General features: G+C 34.7%; 1 protein-coding gene across 11 annotated transcripts in view; it reads right to left on the bottom strand.

Moving 5' to 3' along the window:
- The window catches only part of raw, a 454,717-nt gene that overhangs the window by 21,216 nt on the left and 411,902 nt on the right, over window positions 1-21,599 (bottom strand). For 7 of the 11 annotated variants that reach the window (XM_069841669.1, XM_069841665.1, XM_069841670.1 and 4 more), the window contains 6 exons: window positions 21,086-21,300; window positions 15,667-15,775; window positions 14,293-14,387; window positions 10,238-10,301; window positions 10,009-10,087; window positions 2,626-2,811 (listed from right to left, as the gene is read on the bottom strand). In XM_069841669.1, coding sequence (XP_069697770.1) covers window positions 2,626-2,811; window positions 10,009-10,087; window positions 10,238-10,301; window positions 14,293-14,387; window positions 15,667-15,775; window positions 21,086-21,300 — 748 coding nt within the window. The remainder of the gene's footprint in view (window positions 1-2,625; window positions 2,812-10,008; window positions 10,088-10,237; window positions 10,302-14,292; window positions 14,388-15,666; window positions 15,776-21,085; window positions 21,301-21,599) is intronic. The other 4 variants (XM_069841664.1, XM_069841666.1, XM_069841667.1 and 1 more) reach the window with 4 other exon arrangements.

Here is a 21,599-nt window from a genome sequence, read left to right as displayed (position 1 = left end):
ACCTCTTAAAACAAATCCCTTCCCAAATTAGTGAATGCAGATTCTTTGTAAGTAATGCTTTTAAGTCAAGGTCTCCAGGAAGTATGCACGTAAGATATGAATATATTTACTCGATAAATTGCTCATTTATTTCAAATTCTTATAAGAAGTAGTACAAAATGAAATTTTCTTTTAAAAAATGGCTCTTAAGGGCAATATTCATTTACTTATTCATTTAGTTTATGTATTCATTTTTCTGCAGTTCAAATAATTTTTAAAATTAAAATATGTTCATTCATATAAACAACATTTCTGCATTTTTTTTTTTTTTTTAGTTTATAAACAATAACACACACATTAGTTAAGATTGGACATTCAAGCAACTGAAGTTGAAATAATGCAGATATAAATTAAGTAAGCTCTATATTGACGCTCACCTCAAGTGCAGTCATGTAGTAGTTCTTAGTAAAGGATGTGTGGGAATTATTTTGTTTTCAAGAATAATTCACAAGATTTTTCTATATTAATTTTCGTAAAGAAACTTGTAAAAATTGCACACTAAGCATATACAGCAATTACAATTATTTATAACTATACTGGACCCTTCATTTTAAAATTAAAATACGAATAACGTTTAATTAATTTTAATTATGGTGCTTTTCTTTTCGAATTCTCTATAAAAGTAATTATAGTAAATCATATAAAATTCAAAGACACTGCTATAGTTCTGTATGATAAAGGTTAAAAAACTATATTTATTAAACAAAAAATAATGTTTAATATTTCAACATAAAGCATCTAATACTACAGTCCTTTGCAGCACAAAACCAAACACCTACGTTGTGTAAAATAATAATAATACATCAACAAGCATAAAAAAGGAAGAAAACAGCAGTACGAAACATAACCATCTGTAACAATTTAACAACTGACTATTAGAATCTCTTCCACTTATGAAATGGACATTGAACATTGATCAATGAAATACATATTACAGATATTAATTCAAGACACTATTCACAGCAAACTAAATTGACAGATATGAGGAAATTCTACACTGAAAGTGATACTACACATACTATATTACTTAAAAACTTGCACTTGATATAGAGATAAATGGACTAAATTCAGTTTCCAGTGGAACCTGAAAAATTTTTCAATAAACAAAATGGCACTACACTCTGCAGTATTTTTATTTCCCCATACATTTTCTTTACACTAATGCTTCATCATTATTAGCAGACTACCTAACTACCTATGTAGATCAGAAAGTATGGTAATATATTACACTTTGTTATCTTTCTCTAACTACTGTGTGAGGAAATATCTGTCGAAGGGAAAGCAGCAATTCTGGTTATATTTCCACACGTTCGTTATGTAGATTGTGCAGTATCAATGATTTGAAAAAGTATAGAATATTAAAAAATGATTCTGCAGTGCTGCAATGAGAGACTGTAGCATGTAACTAAATCTTTACCAAGGTCACAGCTCTTTAAATTGGCGCCAAAAATGCTTTGAGCAAGAAAGCAGACAGTTTCAGAATCTCTGTTCTTAATTTGGGCGACTAACTTGTATTTTATCTGCTTATTTTTAATGTGTTTTACATAAATTAACAAAAAAATTCATATTCCAGGAAGTCTCAAAATTATGACTAACACCTTCGAAACATTGGATCAATTCAAGTACCTAGATGTTTTGATAGATAGGTGCAATGACAGGAAATATATATATTCCCGTATATAATACAAAGTTTTTTATGCCATTCAGAAACTGCTATCATCCAACTGATAATAAGAAACCTGAAACTTATATTATACAAAACAATAACTCAACCAGTGCTATTATAATGTTGCTGAAACATGGGGCCTGACCAAACAGGGAAAACATACATTAATAGTGTTTGGAAACAAAGTATAAGAAAGATTTTCGGTCTAAATTTTAACTCAACTGAAAGTAAGTAGAAAATTCGAAGTAAAGGCAACATTCATGAATTATACAGCCGATCTCCAATCACAGAACTAATAAATGTCAAAAGACTACACTGGGCAGGATATGTGGTGCACATGGATGATAATAGGAGAAGTGTAAAAAGATAAATTCGAACATTTTCAAAAGAAAAAGACCTCTGGAAAGACCAAGGAGTAGATGGAAGGATGAGATCGCGAAAGAATATCTGGAGATGGGTGTTGACAATTGAGATCTGGTCATGGACAGAACAGAGTGGAGGCGCTTTGTGAAATCAGCACTAAGTCGGCATGCTCCATAAACATAATGCCTAATTGAGTTTGTAGTTCATTGAATCACCAATACTGCATCACATCTGTAACTAGCATGTAGAGGGGAGTCCACCAATAGCCGAAGTTGCTGCTTTCCAGCTGGGAGGCAAATTGTTCTCTCGGTACAGCTTTTGTCCTCTTCACAGAGAAAATGCAATATGATGTTTCATATACGTACGTACTGTGCCTCAATGGATACAATAGTGAAAACTGAAAAATATTAATCATTTCTGCACGTCTTAGAACACGAAGATTTTACATCATACACATAGCTACATTTACAAGTGGAAGAAATTCAAATAGATTGTTACAAACTAGCAACATCAATGCATGTTACATACAGAATCTGGTGGCATCAGATAAGAAATACCTAGAATTTTTGTGAGGGGAGATACTATAGTCTGAAGGAGGCGAGTGGTTTTGGCTAGGACTGACTGCCATAGTTTGTAAGCCTCACTTTCACAACAGCTGAACTCCGCGACAATGGCACAAAACTGCTCGAAGTTCACGTTGAGCTGTTCCAAAGGAATTTCCTTCACATCCCGACTCAAAACACCTGCAACAATTCAAGATGGACAGCAACAGTTAGTGATGCAACTTGGAATGCAAACTTACTGATTATGTGCTTTAAAAGTGAGGAAAAGAAAGAACAAAAAAACTGTCAACAAAACACTTCCCTCTAATCAATCAGGGCAGGCAGAATTACAAGCGGGGGTAATTTTGATCTCGTAACATAGGACATCACTTAGAAATGGCTTTTAAGGAACCCGAAGGTTCATTGCCACCCTCACATAAGCCCGCCATTGGTCCCTATCCAATTAATTCAGTCTCTACCTTCATATCCCACCTTCCTCAAATCCATTTTAATATTATCCTCCCATCTACGCCTGTGCCTCCCCAAAGGTTTTTTTTTCCCCTCAGATTTTTCAACTAACACTCTATATACATTTTTAGATTCGCCCATATGTCCTACATGTTCTGCCCATCTCAAATGTCTCGATTTTATGTTCTAATTATGTTAGGTGAAGAATACAATATGTGCTGTTCTGCGTTGTGTAACTTTCTCCTTTCTTCTGTAACTTCATCCCTCTTAGCTCCCAAATATTTTCCTAAGAACCTTACTCTCGAACATCCTTAACCTCTGTTCCCCTCTCAATGTGAGAGACCAAGTTTCACAATCATACAAAACAACCGGTAATATAACTGTTTTATAAATTCTAACTTTCAGATTTTTTGACAGCAGACTGGATGATAAAAGCTCAACCGAATAATAACACGCATTTCCCATATTCATTTTACAATTAATTTCCTTCCGAGTGTAATTTATATTTGTTACTGTTGTTCCAAGGTACTTGAATTTTTTCACCTTTCCAAAGAATAAATTTCCAATTTTTATATTTCCATTTCGTACTATGTTCTGGTCACGACACACAATCATATACTTTTTTTTTATTTTACTTCCAAACCTCTCTCCTTACTTGCTTCAAGTAAAATTCCCGTGTTTTCCCTAATCGTTTGTGGACTTTCTCCTAATATATTCACATCATCAGCATAAACAAGCAGCTGACGTAACCCATTCAATTCCAAACTCTCCTTGTTTTCCTGCACTTTCCTAATGGCATATTCTAGAGCAAAGTTAAGTAAAGGTGATAATGCATGCCTTGCATTAGTCTGCAGTGAATTGGAAAAGTATTAGACAGGAACTGGCCTATACGGGCTGTTCTGTAACTTTCACCGAGATATATTTTAATTTATCGAACTAGTTTCTTGGGAATACCAAACTCAATAAGAATGTTATATAAAACTTCTCTCTTAACTGAGTCATACGCCTTCTTGAAATCTATGATGTATTGTACCCTTATACTCCCATTTTTCCTCCATTATCTGTCGAATACAAAACATTTGATCAATAGTCGATCTATTACGTCTAAAACCACATTGATGAGCCCCAATAATTTCATATACATATAGAGTTAATCTTCTCAAAAGAATATTGGACAAAATTTTGTATGAAGTCAATAAAAGTGATATTCCTCGAAACTTACTACAGTTAGTCTTTTCCCTCTTCTTAAATATGGGTACAATTATGAACTCCTTCCATTGGTCAGGTACAATTTCCTTTCCCAAATAGCATGTATAAGCTTAAAAATTTCACTCGATAATGTTTTTCCACCCTCTTGTATTAATTCTGCTGGAATTTGATTGATACCTGGAGACTTGTACTTTTTCAGATATTCTATCATAATTGGACTTCAAAAAGTGTAGGTTCGATCATTTCTATTTGGCCTATGCACATTTAGTAGTTGCTCAAAATAGCATTTCCATTTGTTCAGGATAGAATGAGATTCTGCAAGCAAGTCACCATTCTCATCCTTGATCACGTTTACCCTTGGCTGGTATCTCTTCTTAAATTCCTTTATGCCCTTATATGAATCTCTATTGTTTTTATTCTTACTATTTGTTTCTACCTTATCGAGTTCTTCCTTGAAATAATCTCTCTTTTTGTTCCTAAGTGTACGACTTGTTTCCAGTTGTTCACTGAAATAATTATCTCTATTTGCCTCAAGTGCATTCTGTAAGAATTTCAATTTTGCCTGTTTCCTTCTTTCAACTATCACGCAACAATCTTCATCAAATAATGGTTTCTTTTTCTTAGTTTCATAATAGCCTATGCTCTGCTCAGCTGAAATTTTGATATCTCCGATACTTTTCCATGCGCTATTAACATTTAATTCCTCCTTAACTTCGTTGAAACTTCCTAAAGCGGCAAAAAAAAAAAAAAAAAAGGCCATACCGGTACTCTGAATATTATGTTATCTTAATATCTAAATGCAATAATATTTTATATCTATGCCATGTCAATATACAGTGCATCTGAGCCATCTAGATCAGGAAAATAGTCTGCTGCTTCTCCAATAGGTGTCCATGAGGAGGAGATGCGCGCATTCGACAGTGATGGTGCTAGTTTGGCTATGACAGAGTGCAGATCGTTTGTTGTAATTTATTGTAAGCAATGGTAAACATATTCATTAAGGGAACGTATACAGTGTTAATAAAAAAATTCTAATATTTTGAGAAGTGGTGATACCTATTCATAGAAACAAGAAACATGTGTCCTAAAATTAATATTTTTGAAAAAACATGAATTGTGAAATTGAAATTGCAACAGCAGCATATCTTGTAGTGAGCTTTTTGTTCGTTTTTTTGTCGGATATGTCACATCTACCAATTAATTCTTTTGTTTACTACTTTACTGCATTGCAAAATGAAACGAGCAAAGAGCTCACATTATAAGATATGCTATTGTTGCAATATCAATTTCACAGTCCCCTGTTTCTTGAAATATTTTAATTTAGGACCCATGTTTATTAGAGTTTATTTTCTAGTTTTTATGAATACTAGTTCCTCTCAAAATATTAGATCCTTTTTATTATTGGAAAAACTGATATTTTAACAACAGCATCTCTTTCAATGTGAGCTCTATACCAGTACTCGTTTCTTTTCAGGTGTCATCTGTTTGTTTATTCTTTTGTTTACTGCATTGTAATAAAAAATTAGCAGAGAGCTCACATTAGAAGATATGCTGCTGTTATCATACCTATTTCACAGTCCTTTTTTCTTCAAAGATATGGACTTTTTTTCCTTGTTTTTATGAATACTGCCACCTCTCAAAAAGTAGACTCTTTTTCTTAACATCTTGTATACATATACAACACATACATAAAGAATAGGACAAGCCCTCTACATGTACAACAAGATTATTTCATAGACTCAATGAAACAGGTTCTTCAAATGACAGAAAAAGAAGACAAAAGTGCCAGTTCGGTTCTTACAGAGGAAAAAATCGAAATTGCAGCAGCTTTGGAGCATAGTCCTCGCAAATCTCTGAGACAATCAGCACAGGAGACAAGAATTTGTAAATCATCTGCAGGAGTAGCAACAAAATTGACACTAAAATTGTACATAACTTCATTATTTCATGAATCTTCAGCTTAACTTTTGTAATCAGGTGTTACAAAATCAGAACTGATGCATGTGAATGATATATAAGTAGGTGTGAAATATGTGTACAATTGAGAAAATTGATATCACATACAGCATCTTCTGTGAGCAGGGCGAGTGCTGAGTGTTGAATGTTGTGTTACATATAACTAAACTAAGTTTTAATCCTGTTAACTCTCACGAGCACGTATCCTTATTTACGGTACAGACCCGACTTCTATTGGTTAAGTGATCAACCAATTTTCCAATCTAAACAGCTTAGACGTACTCTATAATTAATTCTGAGTAACTCTAGATAGAACAAGGAGATTGAAATAATTTTGATGTAGTCTACAAATCAGATTACTTCTTGTGGAATGTGAACCTTACTTATAAATGGTGCTGATCAATCAAAAATATTTTCTGCATTGTTTGTTGTTTAGTTAACTGTCGGAAGACAGGTCTGAACCTCACAAGTGATAGCAAAAATTAACGTGTTAAATCTTGCTAAAATTAGTGTTAAAAAAATGCTTACTGCTTACTTTGTCTCGTTTATTCAGGGTTTGAGACGAGATGCATGGACTGGAATATTTTGAAAATTATTCCTGAGGTTCTGCATTTTTAAACACCTATCTAAAATAAACAGGGCTTGAGAAAAGACCTCGTCTGTTCGTATGTGAGTGTAAAAAAAATTCTATTTTTAATTGCACTTCTGCAGTTCAATCATGCTGACTAGTGAGGCACAATACTTTTTTAAAGCTCTGGAAATAAACATTCTTGGATTTACACATTTTTCGCCATTTTATTTTCCACTGTTAGTTATTTAAGCAAAAATTAAAGTAGGTTTAGAGGCCTCTGCCATTTCATGCTACTTTCCAATTAAAGTACGGTAGCATTAATTATTTCCAAGTAAAATTTAATATACTCGCATGTGTATAATGTTTGGATGATCAGATTTTTAGTTTCATAAGGTTGTTCAGGTGGAAAGAATGGGTGGAATGAAATGTTCAATTCATATAGAAAAACGTTAATACAAATAGTTTGTCACAATTATTGGTATGGTTTGCCATTTTCTCAACGTTTGACACCATCTCACCATGGAAATCATATTTCGAAATTTAATTTCATATAAAGTTCGACATAAATATATATTTTGTTTCAAGGTAACATGATACAAGCGTGAGATGTCACATACAGTTCACTGGTGCACACTATACTGCATTGCAGTGCAGAGAGGACAACATTTTCTACAACATAAGCTTGTTTTAATGAATCAAGTTGTAAGATAAAAATTTCAGAAAATAGGGACGAAATTGAACTGCACTCAATATTCAAAAAGGGACATGAAATAGTAAGGAATCAACTACATCGAACAATAACTTAAAAGAAAAAGCAATAAATTAACTCTTCAATGTCTATAGAGTGAAGCACTTACAATTCTGTAACTTGATTTGCCAATATATAGATTACGACTAAAAGATTGAAATTCTTTAGTCTGCTATGATTTTTACAGCATAATTCACGTACTAGTACTATGTCTGTGAGCACTTCGTCATATAAAGCGGTCTATACATCTATTGGGCAGAATTAATATCATTCATCTCGACAGTCTTCTAGTAGTTTCCAATATAATGAAGACATTCGCTTTATGAATGTCTATGTCAGGGAGTGGCAAGCAGGGAAGGTCTTAATTTCTTTCTGAATGCCATCTTTAGGAATTAAAGAATGTTACCAATATGTTGGTTCCATATCATAGCATCGTGACCTAAGACATTATGTCTAGTACTCGCATTACAGAATGCATCCTGATTCGAGTCCTCATGGGGAAGAAATTCTCATCAAATTTTGGCCAGTGTACAGTACTGATGCCCACCCAGCATCGTGAATTTGGGAAGCTACAACAGGTAGTGAAATCCGGTTTCATAAACCAGCTGTAACAGCTGAGAGGACCATCGTGCTAACAACATGAAATCTTCGTACCAGTTGGATGATCGTTCACTTCTACTGAGGCATGTGGACGCGTGGCCAACAGGCGACTAATCAGTTTTGGCCCTTCATTGGCTGTCGCGCCGCAAATTTAATTTAATTTTACCAATACGTTAATTTTGCTAACAAAGTGTCTATTACTATAAACAATACCACTTATCTACATATAAACGCCTCATCCTTCACAGATATAAGCTCTAAAATTCGAGGTGGATAAAAGCATTGTCGGAATTATGAAGGTGAAAATCCACTAGATATCCGACAGAAACAATTGAGGGGTTTGGAGGAAAAACCAGGCAGTTCCAATTCAGTACTTTTCGAGATAACGAAGAAAAACTTACTGCCAAACAATAAGCATGTACAGAAGAGGTAGGTCCAAAATGCATTATAACTGTGAATGTAATTTTTGGAACTGCCTGGTTCTTCGACCAAACGATAGAGCGTATTTTTTTCTCTGTGCATAAATAGCTCACAAATGAAAAAAATTGAAGCTGTCTGGTTTTTCCCCTAAACCCCTCAATTCACGAAACAGTTTCTGTCTCTATTCTGCTATAAAATGGGCAGTGGCGGTTTCTGGTCTGACTGTAGGTTTGTTCACCCACCACCACATTTACCAACACCTTAAACATTCCTTTAATTGAACCGAGATTCAATTGTTAATCCTTCCAATAGCATTTCAATTTTTCCTGAGCAGTTATTCGTTTACAGCTGTCCACTATCAACAGCAACACAACTTCTTTTGTATTCAGTCCAAAGAGGTGTGCCAAGTGCTCCGTCATAGAGCAGACAATCTAAAATTTCCACTTGTTTGTTGTGACCGCGCAACTAGCCTCTTTCTTTCACAACTGGAGCACTTGTGATCTGTATTACGAAACCTTTGCTGTGGTTACAAGTGAATAGTGTTGTTTCTATTAGTGCTGTGTATTTAAACTCGGCAGTAACTCAACTAATGCATTTTCAGTATGAATTCAGTGTCCAGTTTACTGTTAAAACTCTTCAGTTTGCATTCAGGGGAAGAGAAGTTGAAAATTGAAACTTTAGGACGACCCACTCCAGTTTTAAACATACAGCAAACTATAAAAATACCAGACAAGAGAGGCTTTCGGGATTAGCAGTGCTTTCAGTGGAAAGAAACTATTATAAATATTTCAATTTTCAATCAGAAAGTTATCGATAAGTTCCTTCATAACAAAGAATGTAGAATGGAGTTCCTTTTCAAATAGAACTAAGTGTTTTCATGAAAGATGTTTAATATGGTATCAGTATATGCTGTATTATTTGGTAATTTAATTGTTTATGACTTTAATAACAGCTGACCCTGTACACAATTGTTTTCACGTAATTTCATTGCAAAAAGAAAAGCCCCTCCTTCTTATTTCTTTCTATTGGGGTATTGGGGTTATATCCATGTTGCTTTGCTTTGAAGGCTGTATTCAAAATGTAAAATTTATAATATAAGTTAACTAGACCTATAAATTATACAATAAATTACCAAAAAGTGGGCCTACAATTCGACTAACGTGAAATGAGTTTAAAAAGGAAACTGTGGAACACAAAGGAGATTCAACAAAAACGCAGACAAACAAAAAATAAAAGCATTTAGATACAACTAAATATACAAATAAAATTAACAACTGAAAATAACAGTGCCCCAATAACTTCACTAAAAACGGGGAAGATCAGTTGATGCTGACAGTGATAGTGACAATGACAGCATCAAATGATGGTGGTTTTGATGAATGACTGTATGCAGATAATGGAGACTGTTATGAGCAGTGCACTGCACCTGTCTGACCTGCAACGATGCTCTTCAGATGTGTTAGTGACAGGTTCCTATTGGTCAGAATTCTGAATGCCATGCATACCTGCAACAATCAAGCAAACCATCTGTGATTAACACAGTGCATTACCAGCCTAATGTACCAAAGCTATGTCGTGATTGTGTCAATAATGGTACTTGTGTGGCAACGTTCTGTTCACAGAATTCAGTAATTAAGCAAATATAGTATACTTACATCTGCCAAGCAGAGTTCTCCCGATCCAGTATTGTCCAGAGCATCAAAAGCTTCCCTCATCTTGCTGGAATAAGAGTGAATATCCACGTCAGTTTCTCAAAGGAATCAGTGCAAGAAAAAGCGTAATCCAACGGTATTTATTATTATTATTATTATTATTACTACCACCTTTATATCATCATTATTATCATGATTATTATCATCATTATTAATAGTCATTTTCCCTTACTCCCAGAGGACTGGGCTTACAAGCCTGGAGGCACTCTACCCTGAATTTATAACTTGTGTTGGATAAGCGCATAGCCCAGGCAACACATGGGTTTTATATGGGTGCTCCAGTTCCCCCTGACATCTCAACAAATCTCCAGCATTCATTACAAGTACACTCTGGACCCACTGCTTCTAGTGCTCTCTGGATAGTCTCTGACAAACTAAGTGGCGTATACTTCTCGACACTAGCAACAACTATGAGCCCACTCAGAGTCAGGGTGAATAACTAGAAGTTGAGGACATTGGACAAATTATTACTGTATTACTATTATTATTATTATTATTATTATTATTATTATTATTATTATTATTATTATTATTATTTTATATCATCATTGTCATTATAAAAGTCAATTAATTTCCCTAAAGCAGGTACCGGTACTCTAGTAGTGGGATTGCGACTTTATATCCTCTAGACATGTTTAAATCATAATTCTACTGGTTGAAGAAGTCCCGGAAGGCTGATTAGATTACTAGATAAGGCAGACACATTTCTATTTAAGTCTAGTTCATGATTAGAGGTACGATGAAGTTCTCACAATTAACTTGATCCCCCTTCCCAATAGTTCTAATCTATTTATTTGCTAAGGTAATTCAACATCAAATGCTGGTAACAAAAGCAAAATAACTTTCCTATTGATACCTAGGAAAGCATTATCCCGGCATTGCATGACATTCCTGCAGAAGTTGGTGCGATTCCTATTGGCTATTTATTTCAAACCACGGATTTATATTATGTGCAAGAGGTAAGAAATGGTGCAGCACTGCTAGCTTCTACTTAGATGATGGCAAATGAAAAGGAAACAAGGACACAAGGCCAGCAGAAATCCTAATGAAAATACATAATTATGCAAAATAATAATGGCATGTATATGACGAGATGATAACACTTCAACAGATACATATACATTAAGTATTCATTTTGACAGAACGAATGGACATGTCACATGATCACTCAACATCATATCTAATATTCTGCATAACTAAATGGACAACAGTTAAGAATAAATGTTTATATATTTTAAGTTTAGACACGCCAAAATTAAGAATTTTTACAGGAAAGGATAAGAAACAGCAAAATAAAAATTACGAAGAACTTAAAGCAGTACTACTAAAAAGTGAAAATACACATACCAGAGCTGTCTGCAGCAAAATGAGAAAAAGAAGGCTTAATTACAAGATCACAACAAAATTATTAGACTACTAAGATAAAACAAAAATCTAAACTCCTGTAATAACAATTTGTTTCCTACCCATCAGTTTAGTTCTTACATTTCCATTGAATATTATCTTTGTGAATCTTCGATGCATAATTATTTGGTTACTGGCTACAAACTTGAAAACAGGTCACAGTCCTGTCATCTATCCGCAGTATGCGGAACTCGAATTATGCAAGTGAAGTGGGTAGACATTAGATACACACACACAAATTGTATCAACTATTGTTATTTAGCATCGATGAAATTGGTGCCAGCAAGATGGTATTTGGCGAAATGAGGCCAAGGATTCGTCATAGATCTGACATTCGCCTTACAGTTGGGGAAAATCTTTGAAAAAACCAAACCAGATAATAGCTCACGCAGGAATCCAACCCATGCTTGAGCACAGCCCTGGATCAGCAGACAAACGCACCTGCTACCTGAGCTATGCTGGTGGCTCAGTACAGTGCTAGGTTACTTCTAGTCCATCGGAGTAGATAGGTGGAAAAATGAACAAACACGGCTTTCATTCAGGACAATATTCAGAACGAAAATCTACATAGTCCTTTTTAGGTCACAGCTACCAGACATCCCCAAATTCTGGGAACAGTCTCCGATTTTAATTTTCTATAATGGAACTTTGTGAACTATATCAATATATCCAAGAATCCAAACCAACCTGGAGCTTATAGAGGGAAAATCCACGTAGTAACCATGTCTGTTGGTAATAAATGTGTCAATCAAATCATTATTCAATATCGTCAATCAAAATGTTATTCATCAATATACAGGGCTCCTACAAAAGATCTTTCCGGTTTCGAACCAATAGTACCAATGGGAAAGAGAAACTCAAAGGGTGCTATTCATACACATTTCGCAGCACGCGCTATGAGCGTGCTAAACTGGCCCCGACTATCCACTGGTTACTTGTACAGAATTCAAATCCTATCCTATAGCTAACACTGGTTTATGAATACGAAAAACGCTGATCATCCACCGGAAGCCCCTGCTAAAAATGTCTATGAATACGGCCCAAAAAGTTTAGTTCCTTACCTTAAAGATGTTCAATGTGTCCCCCCTTTTGTAACACGGTACATATCAAGCCTACAGTCAAGTTCCACGTAGGTACGCGGATTTTCCGACCCTCACATTCTGAGATTATGTCTGTTCACCTTACCAGAAAGATGAAAAGTTGCTTCGTCAGAAAGCATCACGGAACGAATAAATTCATCATCATTTTCAATTAAAGTTTGCATACTTATGCAGAAATTTCTTCGTAGCACTTTGTCGGTATGGATGAAATCGTAACCACTTTCGAAGAATCTTGCCTTAAAATCAGTGTACCACTTACGGATTGTAGGCCCAATGGGTAAATCTGCACCGAACTTTGTTCGGTAATGCCATTGCACATTAATAACCGACTGGTTCACATGAAAACCAAGCTTTTCTGTCCTCTATAGCAGCAATTTCGCCTCAACAACAAACAAATTTGTTTACATGCACTATTATGAGGCAATGTCACCAACTAGGAAAACAATGTTGCCACAACTAAACTTTTTGAGTTTCTCTTTCCATTGGTACTAGGCTATTTTCATGCACCTCAGATTCAAAGAACGTAAATTACATGTGTTCGAAACAGGAAAGGTCTTTTGTAGGAGCCCTGTATAGAAACATTATGTCCTGTTCGGCCTGTTCCTATTTAGGTATAGATGACAGAGTTCAAAAAACTGCTTACTCCGAAATGCAAGATGTTTTACGAATAGTCATTGATTAAAGCCTGGTCAGGGTACATCTTGATGACATTTATGAAGCTCAATCTCTGTTACTTAAAAGAGCTCTTGCTTTGGCAAGAGAAAACAGAAAATACTCTTGATTTCTTCAAAGAAAAGTTGTTTCGGATGAAGATATTCTGTTTGTTAAAAAGCTGTAACTAATCTATTGAAGTTCATAACACCGGAGAAATTACAGGAATAAGATTCTAAGAAATAGTCCACATTAGATATATAAACTGAAACATATTTCGATTTTCCATTTGTAAAGCTACGAAAACTGGTGACTGGTGATGACTTTATACATGCATGACAATAATGCATCTGTGAAGTGAGAATTCTCGTGTATGAATATATTGTAGTCATTTCAAAGGTCAAGATTATCAACGGAGTCGGTGAAATCAATCTTAACGGTGATTGCGAACTTCAGTAAGACAGTCAAAGAATTTTCATAGAAATTGAAGATCATAATGCAGAGAAATATATAAATAACTCCTGAAATTTATATACAATATATTATTGAATTATTATAATGGATGATGTAACGAAACAATTCTTTTGAGTGTCTCTGAATTGTGCCCAAACATCTGGTAACCTTATTTTAAGTAAAATAAGAATTCACATCAATTTCTCTCTTATGTAAATGCCAATACGATGCCTGAGACAATCTTTGGTGAATGTGTTTTATCAGTCTTAAATGTCATTCGTCAGTCACTATTTCGAAAGAAAAGTGAACTATGAGTTCTGGTCTTAGTCATTATTAACCTCTATATGTTTAGTAGTTTATTATTAGGAGCAACAGTGAAATATCACTTACATTAATTTATCCCCAAGCTGCACGTGCGCCATCTTGACTGGTTGTGCAAAATCCTTCAATCCCAGATCCTGCACACTTATGTTTTCCCGTAATACCTATTAAACAAATTAATTAAATTAATATGTTGTTGTCTCTCATCGCTCAGGATCTTGGATATCTTCCATTTTTCTCCTTGTGTTTCAATATATTCTTCAATTTCTTTTATTGCTTAACAGTGAGCTCCATCTATGTGACTGCGTCTGGTTGCTTACATACTTGCTTGAGATGAAGGACACTAATTCTGAAAATATGTGCAGTTAGTCATACCAACAGTTAATCATCTAAACAACGCCTGATATAATATCTATAATAACTGATTTTAATTTTGAAGTCTTCATTTTACTTTCATGTAGTTCTTTATATCTACATACACTTCAGTGATCACTGAATTAAGACCACTGTGCTGAAACTGGAAACAGACTGAGTGACGCAAGTAGTAGTGAGTCCACTGTTATCACGATCAAGAGATATAGAAAAGGAGTTTCAGCACTAACTTCCAGTGGTCTAACTATCACGACCAAGACTACAGATTTATTCTGAGTGATAATTTGCTATCCATCAGACAGGACTGTGCAGCAATGGTATAGCAAACACAGAAATTCTTGCCACTACTTCAACTGGCCCAAAACTCTAAAGATCTTAATTCTATCGAGCACCTGTGGAACATTGTAATAAGTCAGGTTGGACAAGGAAAGGTATGTCTGATGTTTCATGAACAGTGTTGCCGAAAAATATGTTACAGGTTTCATGGGAGCGAGAGCCTTCATTGCTATATAGCCTTTTTGCAGGTCACTGTATAACAAAGTGATGCTGTGAACATAACTGCCTGTAAAATAATTTGTTTTATTCGCCTTTCAAAATAACTTTCTTAAAATACACATTTTATAGCTGTAATAAATAACAAGAAAGCATGTATCATCAATTGGATAGGTCAATATTAAAACATATATTTCTCAAATAAAAGTTCCGAACTCTAAACCACATTTCATTGCGAGGTTACCCCAAAAAATATGTAACATCATAATGTAGTGAAAAATAACATTCGAAATTCATCACACCAACTACAAAAGTTGTATTCAATGACCTTCAATGGAAAGCAAATGCACATTTTCTTCCAGAAACAACTCTCAGTTCTACCAAGCACCATGTTTTTACATTTCATTCCATTAATTAATATTGCATTTATTATTCGGAAAGACTGAGCACTGCTTCTGAAATTGTGTGTGTTTAATTTAGCCATGGAGAAAATATGCTTAGTTGCTCAGAAATAAAAATAAAATTACTATAGGTCCATACTACAAAATTATATGGAGAGTATGAATAATATCTACTCACTTTGGCTGTACAATTGAGAGCAACAGGCACACTTTCAAACACGGGAATGCCTTGCCTCTCGACCAGATCCTGCAGCATCATCTGACCCATCATCAAATCTTCATATTCTCTGAAACAACACGTGTAAGAAGTTTTACGTAGGTTTAGATAATTTCAGAAATGTGCAAAATAAGCTCATAACTTAAGAGTTATATTTCCTCAATTTTCCAGACCTTTTGATGCATGAAATTAGGAAATAAGCATTTACAGAAGTTTTTGCTGAAATTTATATTAATAATAACAAGCAATGCATTTCATAAACGTGATACTAATAAAAGGCATTAAATATCTTATAATTTATATCACATCGTTTCAAATAATAATCTGTATTTTGTATGTCTAGTTGTGAAGATACATGTTGAAGTTGCTTACAACTCCATCGAAAGCCACACACAATTTAAGATGCACAGATTGTTTTAATATGTGAAACACACATTGAAATTAATTTTCTTGCTTTACATAGCTCGATTTTGAATCACTGTACATTCCTCATTCGAACAAAAATATGTTTACATCTATTTGTTCTGACGAATATAATTCAATCAATTTAGTGGGATATACTGTAGTATTGCTCATTCAACATTCCTAAATCACACACACTTCAGACTCTCTTTCATATATCCACAATCATACCTTTCCTCTTGTTCATTAAGATACATGAATAGTTTTTTCTTAGTAACATTTTGTACATAAAAGAAAGGCATGTGAATATCAGTGTGATTCTAAATACCTTCATATTGAAATGACCATGAATCATAAGTAAATATGATGACCGATAAAAAAAACAAAATCTCATAATAAAGATTTCATTAATGCATTATTAAAGAAGTAGTTTATATACATATATTACAAGGTTAAAACCTTGTTTCTTCAAGCAGCATAAAGGATTGTTTTAGCCTGAAAAAAAATTACGTGGAACATTTAAATGGGCATCTATACGGGAACCTGAGTTACAAATTTCTGTAACTCTTTACGCACATCTTGCTCCTTAGCGGAAGAGCAGCAATGCAACTCGCAACGTATCATTGCTTCCTAGAGGTAGCAGACCAATGTAACCCGCAACATCATAAAGGATATAAATAACATTTTTACTCTATAATACCAACATGCGTAATTATCTTTAATTTATTTCAAACGATTTTACGAATCCCCTGCCATTTTTTGGAATAAAATTACGTATTTTGATTGAGCATACATAAAAGCTAATGAGTTATTTTCAGTATCGGTATCGGTATCTGCATATTTGGTAGAATTTGTTCTTCCTTCGCAAATCGTTTAGAACGTTTCAGAAAACGAAGTCCCGTGTTATTGAACTTTTAAGCACGTGTGCGAAAGTCGTGTTGTTCTCCTAATTTACACAATTTATTATCGCTATTCCTGTTGCGTATATTGACATTTAAAATTCTTTCCATTAAAGCCTCCCGTGTTTGCACTTTCTCATGGTTAAAATATGTATATATGACAAGTTTGCAGAAATTGTAAATAAGCACTATGATAACCTTCAAAGATAAAGTGTCAATCAGCTGTTCCTAATAGACGCCATTAATAATGAGACTATGTTGATGGCCGAAGGGTATGTCTTGTCAAAGAAGTTTCGAGTAAAATACATTTCATAAGTGGAGTAAACTCCGGACCCTTTTAAGGCTAGTATCTTTCCCAAATTTGCTAATATTCGTCACTGAAAACATGTATCATGTATTGGTAATTGATGATTGAAGAACAATCAGCCACAAAACTGAATTTCATGCTCAAGATATTTAACATGGTCCAGGTGATGCATATTTTTTTTTATTTCGTTCCTGACTGGAAAGTCGAGATGTCTGAATGTAGTAGGGTTACCAACTTTTTTGAAGAAAATACGGAAGACTAACGATTCGACAAAATTTCACATAGAAAACTGACAAATAATTCGGTTCAGTTACTGAGAAAGAACTATTTTATACTTCGGCAGCTAGGTTTAAATTAAAATATTATTGCGATATACTGAAATACATATATTTCTGTGCAGAAATTCTGCATTATCATACGATGAAGGATCGGGAACAGAAAAAAATTTTCTCTGCCACCGGGATTCGAACTCGGATTTTCAGCTCTATGTGCTGACACTCTATCCACTAAGCCACACTGGTTTCCAATTATAATGCTGGATTGAATCCTCTCAGTTTAAGCTCCACCTCTTAGGTTCCATTAAATTAAAAATATTCTGAGACAGATTTTGTCTTGTGTAATAGTTGAACTTGACTGCAGTTTGTAGCACTGATTTGATTAGACATGTTGTGCTCCTGTTTCGAACATCCGTCCAATTATACTGTTCATGAGATTCAAGTCCCTCTTTGTATGAGCATTACTACTTGACATGCTTAGAACAAAACCCTATAGTTTTTCTAAATGTATAACATTAACATGGTTAGATTTTAAATGGGGTGAACACTAAAACCCATTTCTGGCAAGCATTAACAGAGACTGCAAACTATAATGCATCTCTTGAGCAACAAAATTCATGATATAAATCATTCATGGCAAAATTAAATGTTTAGAACAGACATTTTTATATTATGCAAAAATAAAAGAGAAAAATGCCCAAGAGAAGAATAATATGGGAGCTGGGAGTCTGTTAAAAATTAGGGGCAAATACCGAAGATCCTGGGAAGTATGGGAGAGTTGGCAACCCTAGAATGTAGGGACCTATACAGTGTTACTGGTAGGAAATAGCAACTGGTCATGGCGTGTTTTTTTCAGCTCCCATCTCCTGTAGGAATGTTTGCTTATGCTTGTATGCGAACATTGAATAGAACGTGTTGGCTCCAATGCGTATTCGGAATCAAGAGTTGTATATTTTGAGAAAGTTCCTAATACTCTTTAGCAAATGTAGCATTTTCAACACATACACTTATGATAACTTTGTTCTGAATTTATATTGAAACTAACAGAAACGGTGGGTGTTTGTACAGAATATGTTGTTTTTTAAATACAAGTCTAGATCATATATATTTTTTGTTATTCCTATTGAATTTTTTAGTTCTCAATAGCCTTGCAGTTATCATCCCAGCTGTTGGTTCCAAAATTTGAAGATTGTTGAATTGATCGGTGCGGGACACACAAAATGGCCTGCACGTTCACCAGACTTAACACCAATGTACTTTCATTTGTGGAAAAAATTAAAACAAGCAGTGTACCGAGAAATACCAATGAGCCCCGAATACATGAAAGGCAGTATAACATGAGCTTGCTCGATGATATACTCTGATGAAATTCAAAGTGCAATGTTTTCTGCTCAGAATCACTTTGCATCACGTATCAATGCTCAAGGTCACCACTTTGAACACATAATATAATTGTGAACATATGATTTAGACTAAGTATGTTACATAAATTACTGACTTTTCTTTAACAAACATATTGTTCATAATTAACCTTCAGCTATCTTCAATGGCTATTAAAACACAATTTTCGTATGCGTCTTCAAATGCACTATTAAATCAATCTATTTAAAATAATGAAGTTCGTTTCCGTATCTCCCCTACATCTTCACCTATCAAACAAATATCTATACCACAATATATCCCCCTTCACGCCAAACAACTTTTGTCTGAACATTTGTCTTCTATCACTACGAATGGCAGTGCTATTCAGGTAGCCCTGTTTTAAATGCCTCACCTGGTATAATATTCTTGCCCATGTCTGATTTCTTTCATTCTGCACTGCACCGAGTGTTGAAGTTATGAACCATAATGCGGTGTTAATAAAATTAAAAGGACCAGAGACTCAGCAACAATTCGTCACTACATAAACTAATGGTCAGATGTCATAGGCAGCAAGTCGAATATCTTACTGTTTAAACTGAGACCCGACTATCCATTTCAAAGACTTTGCGAAACATAGATTCCATTCACAGTAGTGCCAGAAATCATTTTCTTTTGCTAGTAATAATATATGCATCGAAGTAAATTATTAAAGATGTATGCATTTTATTCTATGTATCCTTTTCGGCTGAAGTTACTACCATTCATGGTTTCAGTCTGTGTAAATATGGTAAAGGAATGAAAATCTAATGAATGATTGGTTTAGTGACAATAAACTAACACTTAATCCTGTTAAGACAACCGTGAACTGGATAATCACTTTAACTGGATAAGACAGGTATGCATAAAAGGATATCTTATATAAAGATTTTTCATTAGAAATATTAACTTAGCCTACTTTCTGAGTACATTTTTTTCCCTGATATATTAAAAACCAATATACATTTAGTTATAATCAAAACTTTTATAATTACAATAAAAAAAAAAAAGTAAATCCATGGCGCTACAGCCCAGAAGAGCCAAGATCGACCAGCCAGCTGCTGGCCTCACGTCCACATGCGGAAGCAGAGGTGGACGATCATCCAACCAGAATGGAGGTATCGTGTGGTTATCACGATGATCCCCCCCAGCTGTTATAGCTGGTTTGCAAAACCGGATTTTTGCTACCTATCGTAGCTCTCCAAGTGCATCATGATGCTGAGTGGACACTAGTCTCATACACTGGCCGAAATTTCATGAGAAAATTTTTTTCTCCGTGAGGATTCGAACCAGCACGCATACAGTAACACGAGTCCCAGGCAGGATGCCTTAGACCACGACGCCACGGCATGGGACTCATAATTACAATACAAGACAAATCAGATTTCCATCTACCCTCTTGTTAGCCTAAGTTGTTATATAAAAAAGTTCACACTCAATGCACAGTCTAATTTTCTTAAAAGCTATGAAGGGCATTCTCTTTTTGTCAATATTTTGTTTGGAATTTGTATTTTTGTGATTGTCATAATATCAGGATCCATCAAATGCGAAATATTTTAAGAAATTATCATCATTATTACTATTTTTTTAAGGAAACAATTGCCACGAGTTTACATCATATCTCTGAGCAACAGCAGTGATGTCAGTAATACGCTTTTCTTCAAACTATAAGCACGATTATGTTTGGTCGTACTATCTTTGTTTCGAAGTGTAAATACTTTAATAAATGCAGGTATTTTTGTAAAACCGAAAGTGTTCCTGTGCTAGTCCTTTAAAATAGGCTATTTACAGTGAGGTGTCCGAGCTTCTAAAGACAAAGAAAAAGGAAAAGCTAGAATTTTTACAAGTTTCACACTAATACTCCCCACAAGGAGTCGTGTTAACAGAGGCCCTAAATGAAAAGATGTAAGAGTGTGAAACAAATGCACAATATTAAATTTAAACACATCAAAGGCAATTCTCTGCTTTAGAAAGACGTCTGTTTAGGTCAGTAGATGAATAGGAATAAGGGTCCGTATTCAATTCCCTACTTCGAAGTTTAATGAACTTCAAAACACAGACTGCAGAACTATTTAAGATTAAAACATGGTGTCACTTACTCTTCTGATATCGGCTCTCCCCAGATCTTCTGGCCAGGACCTTGGTAGGCGTGTATCACTAGAATCAGCTTGCGACGCCGACCTGAGAGATGTGCTGCCTCGATGATGGATGCCACACTTCGAGTCTGGTTGTCAATCACGAAGAATAGGATGGCGGCATTCTGCTTCGCCTGGTACTCGAGTTCTATCAGCTCTGGGCCCCAGTGAGATACTTGCTACGGGCAGTTAAATGAGTCTAGATACACATTTTTATAAAATTATCTTATAGAAAGAGCTTGTTTTATACTAATACGAAAGAGTGTTTCCATTTGCATTTAAGAATTTTAGTGTATACAACACAAACTCAATCAACCAACCCATTCCAATTGATCAATCAATCATATGAGAATAAGGGAGAAAAAACTATTAAAGATGAGCAAAGCCGGTAGCCCATTTGTCTCAATTTGTCACCATTCCACTGAAGGAACCTAGAACAATTTTGACGGGAGAAAGTAGAAAATGCAGGAAGTTAAGA

The sequence above is a fragment of the Periplaneta americana genome, chromosome 12, assembly GCF_040183065.1.
Source record: "Periplaneta americana isolate PAMFEO1 chromosome 12, P.americana_PAMFEO1_priV1, whole genome shotgun sequence".
Taxonomy (NCBI): domain Eukaryota; kingdom Metazoa; phylum Arthropoda; class Insecta; order Blattodea; family Blattidae; genus Periplaneta; species Periplaneta americana.
The sequence above is the reverse complement of the archived record's forward strand: the minus strand, read 5'-3'. Positions and strand labels throughout refer to the sequence as shown.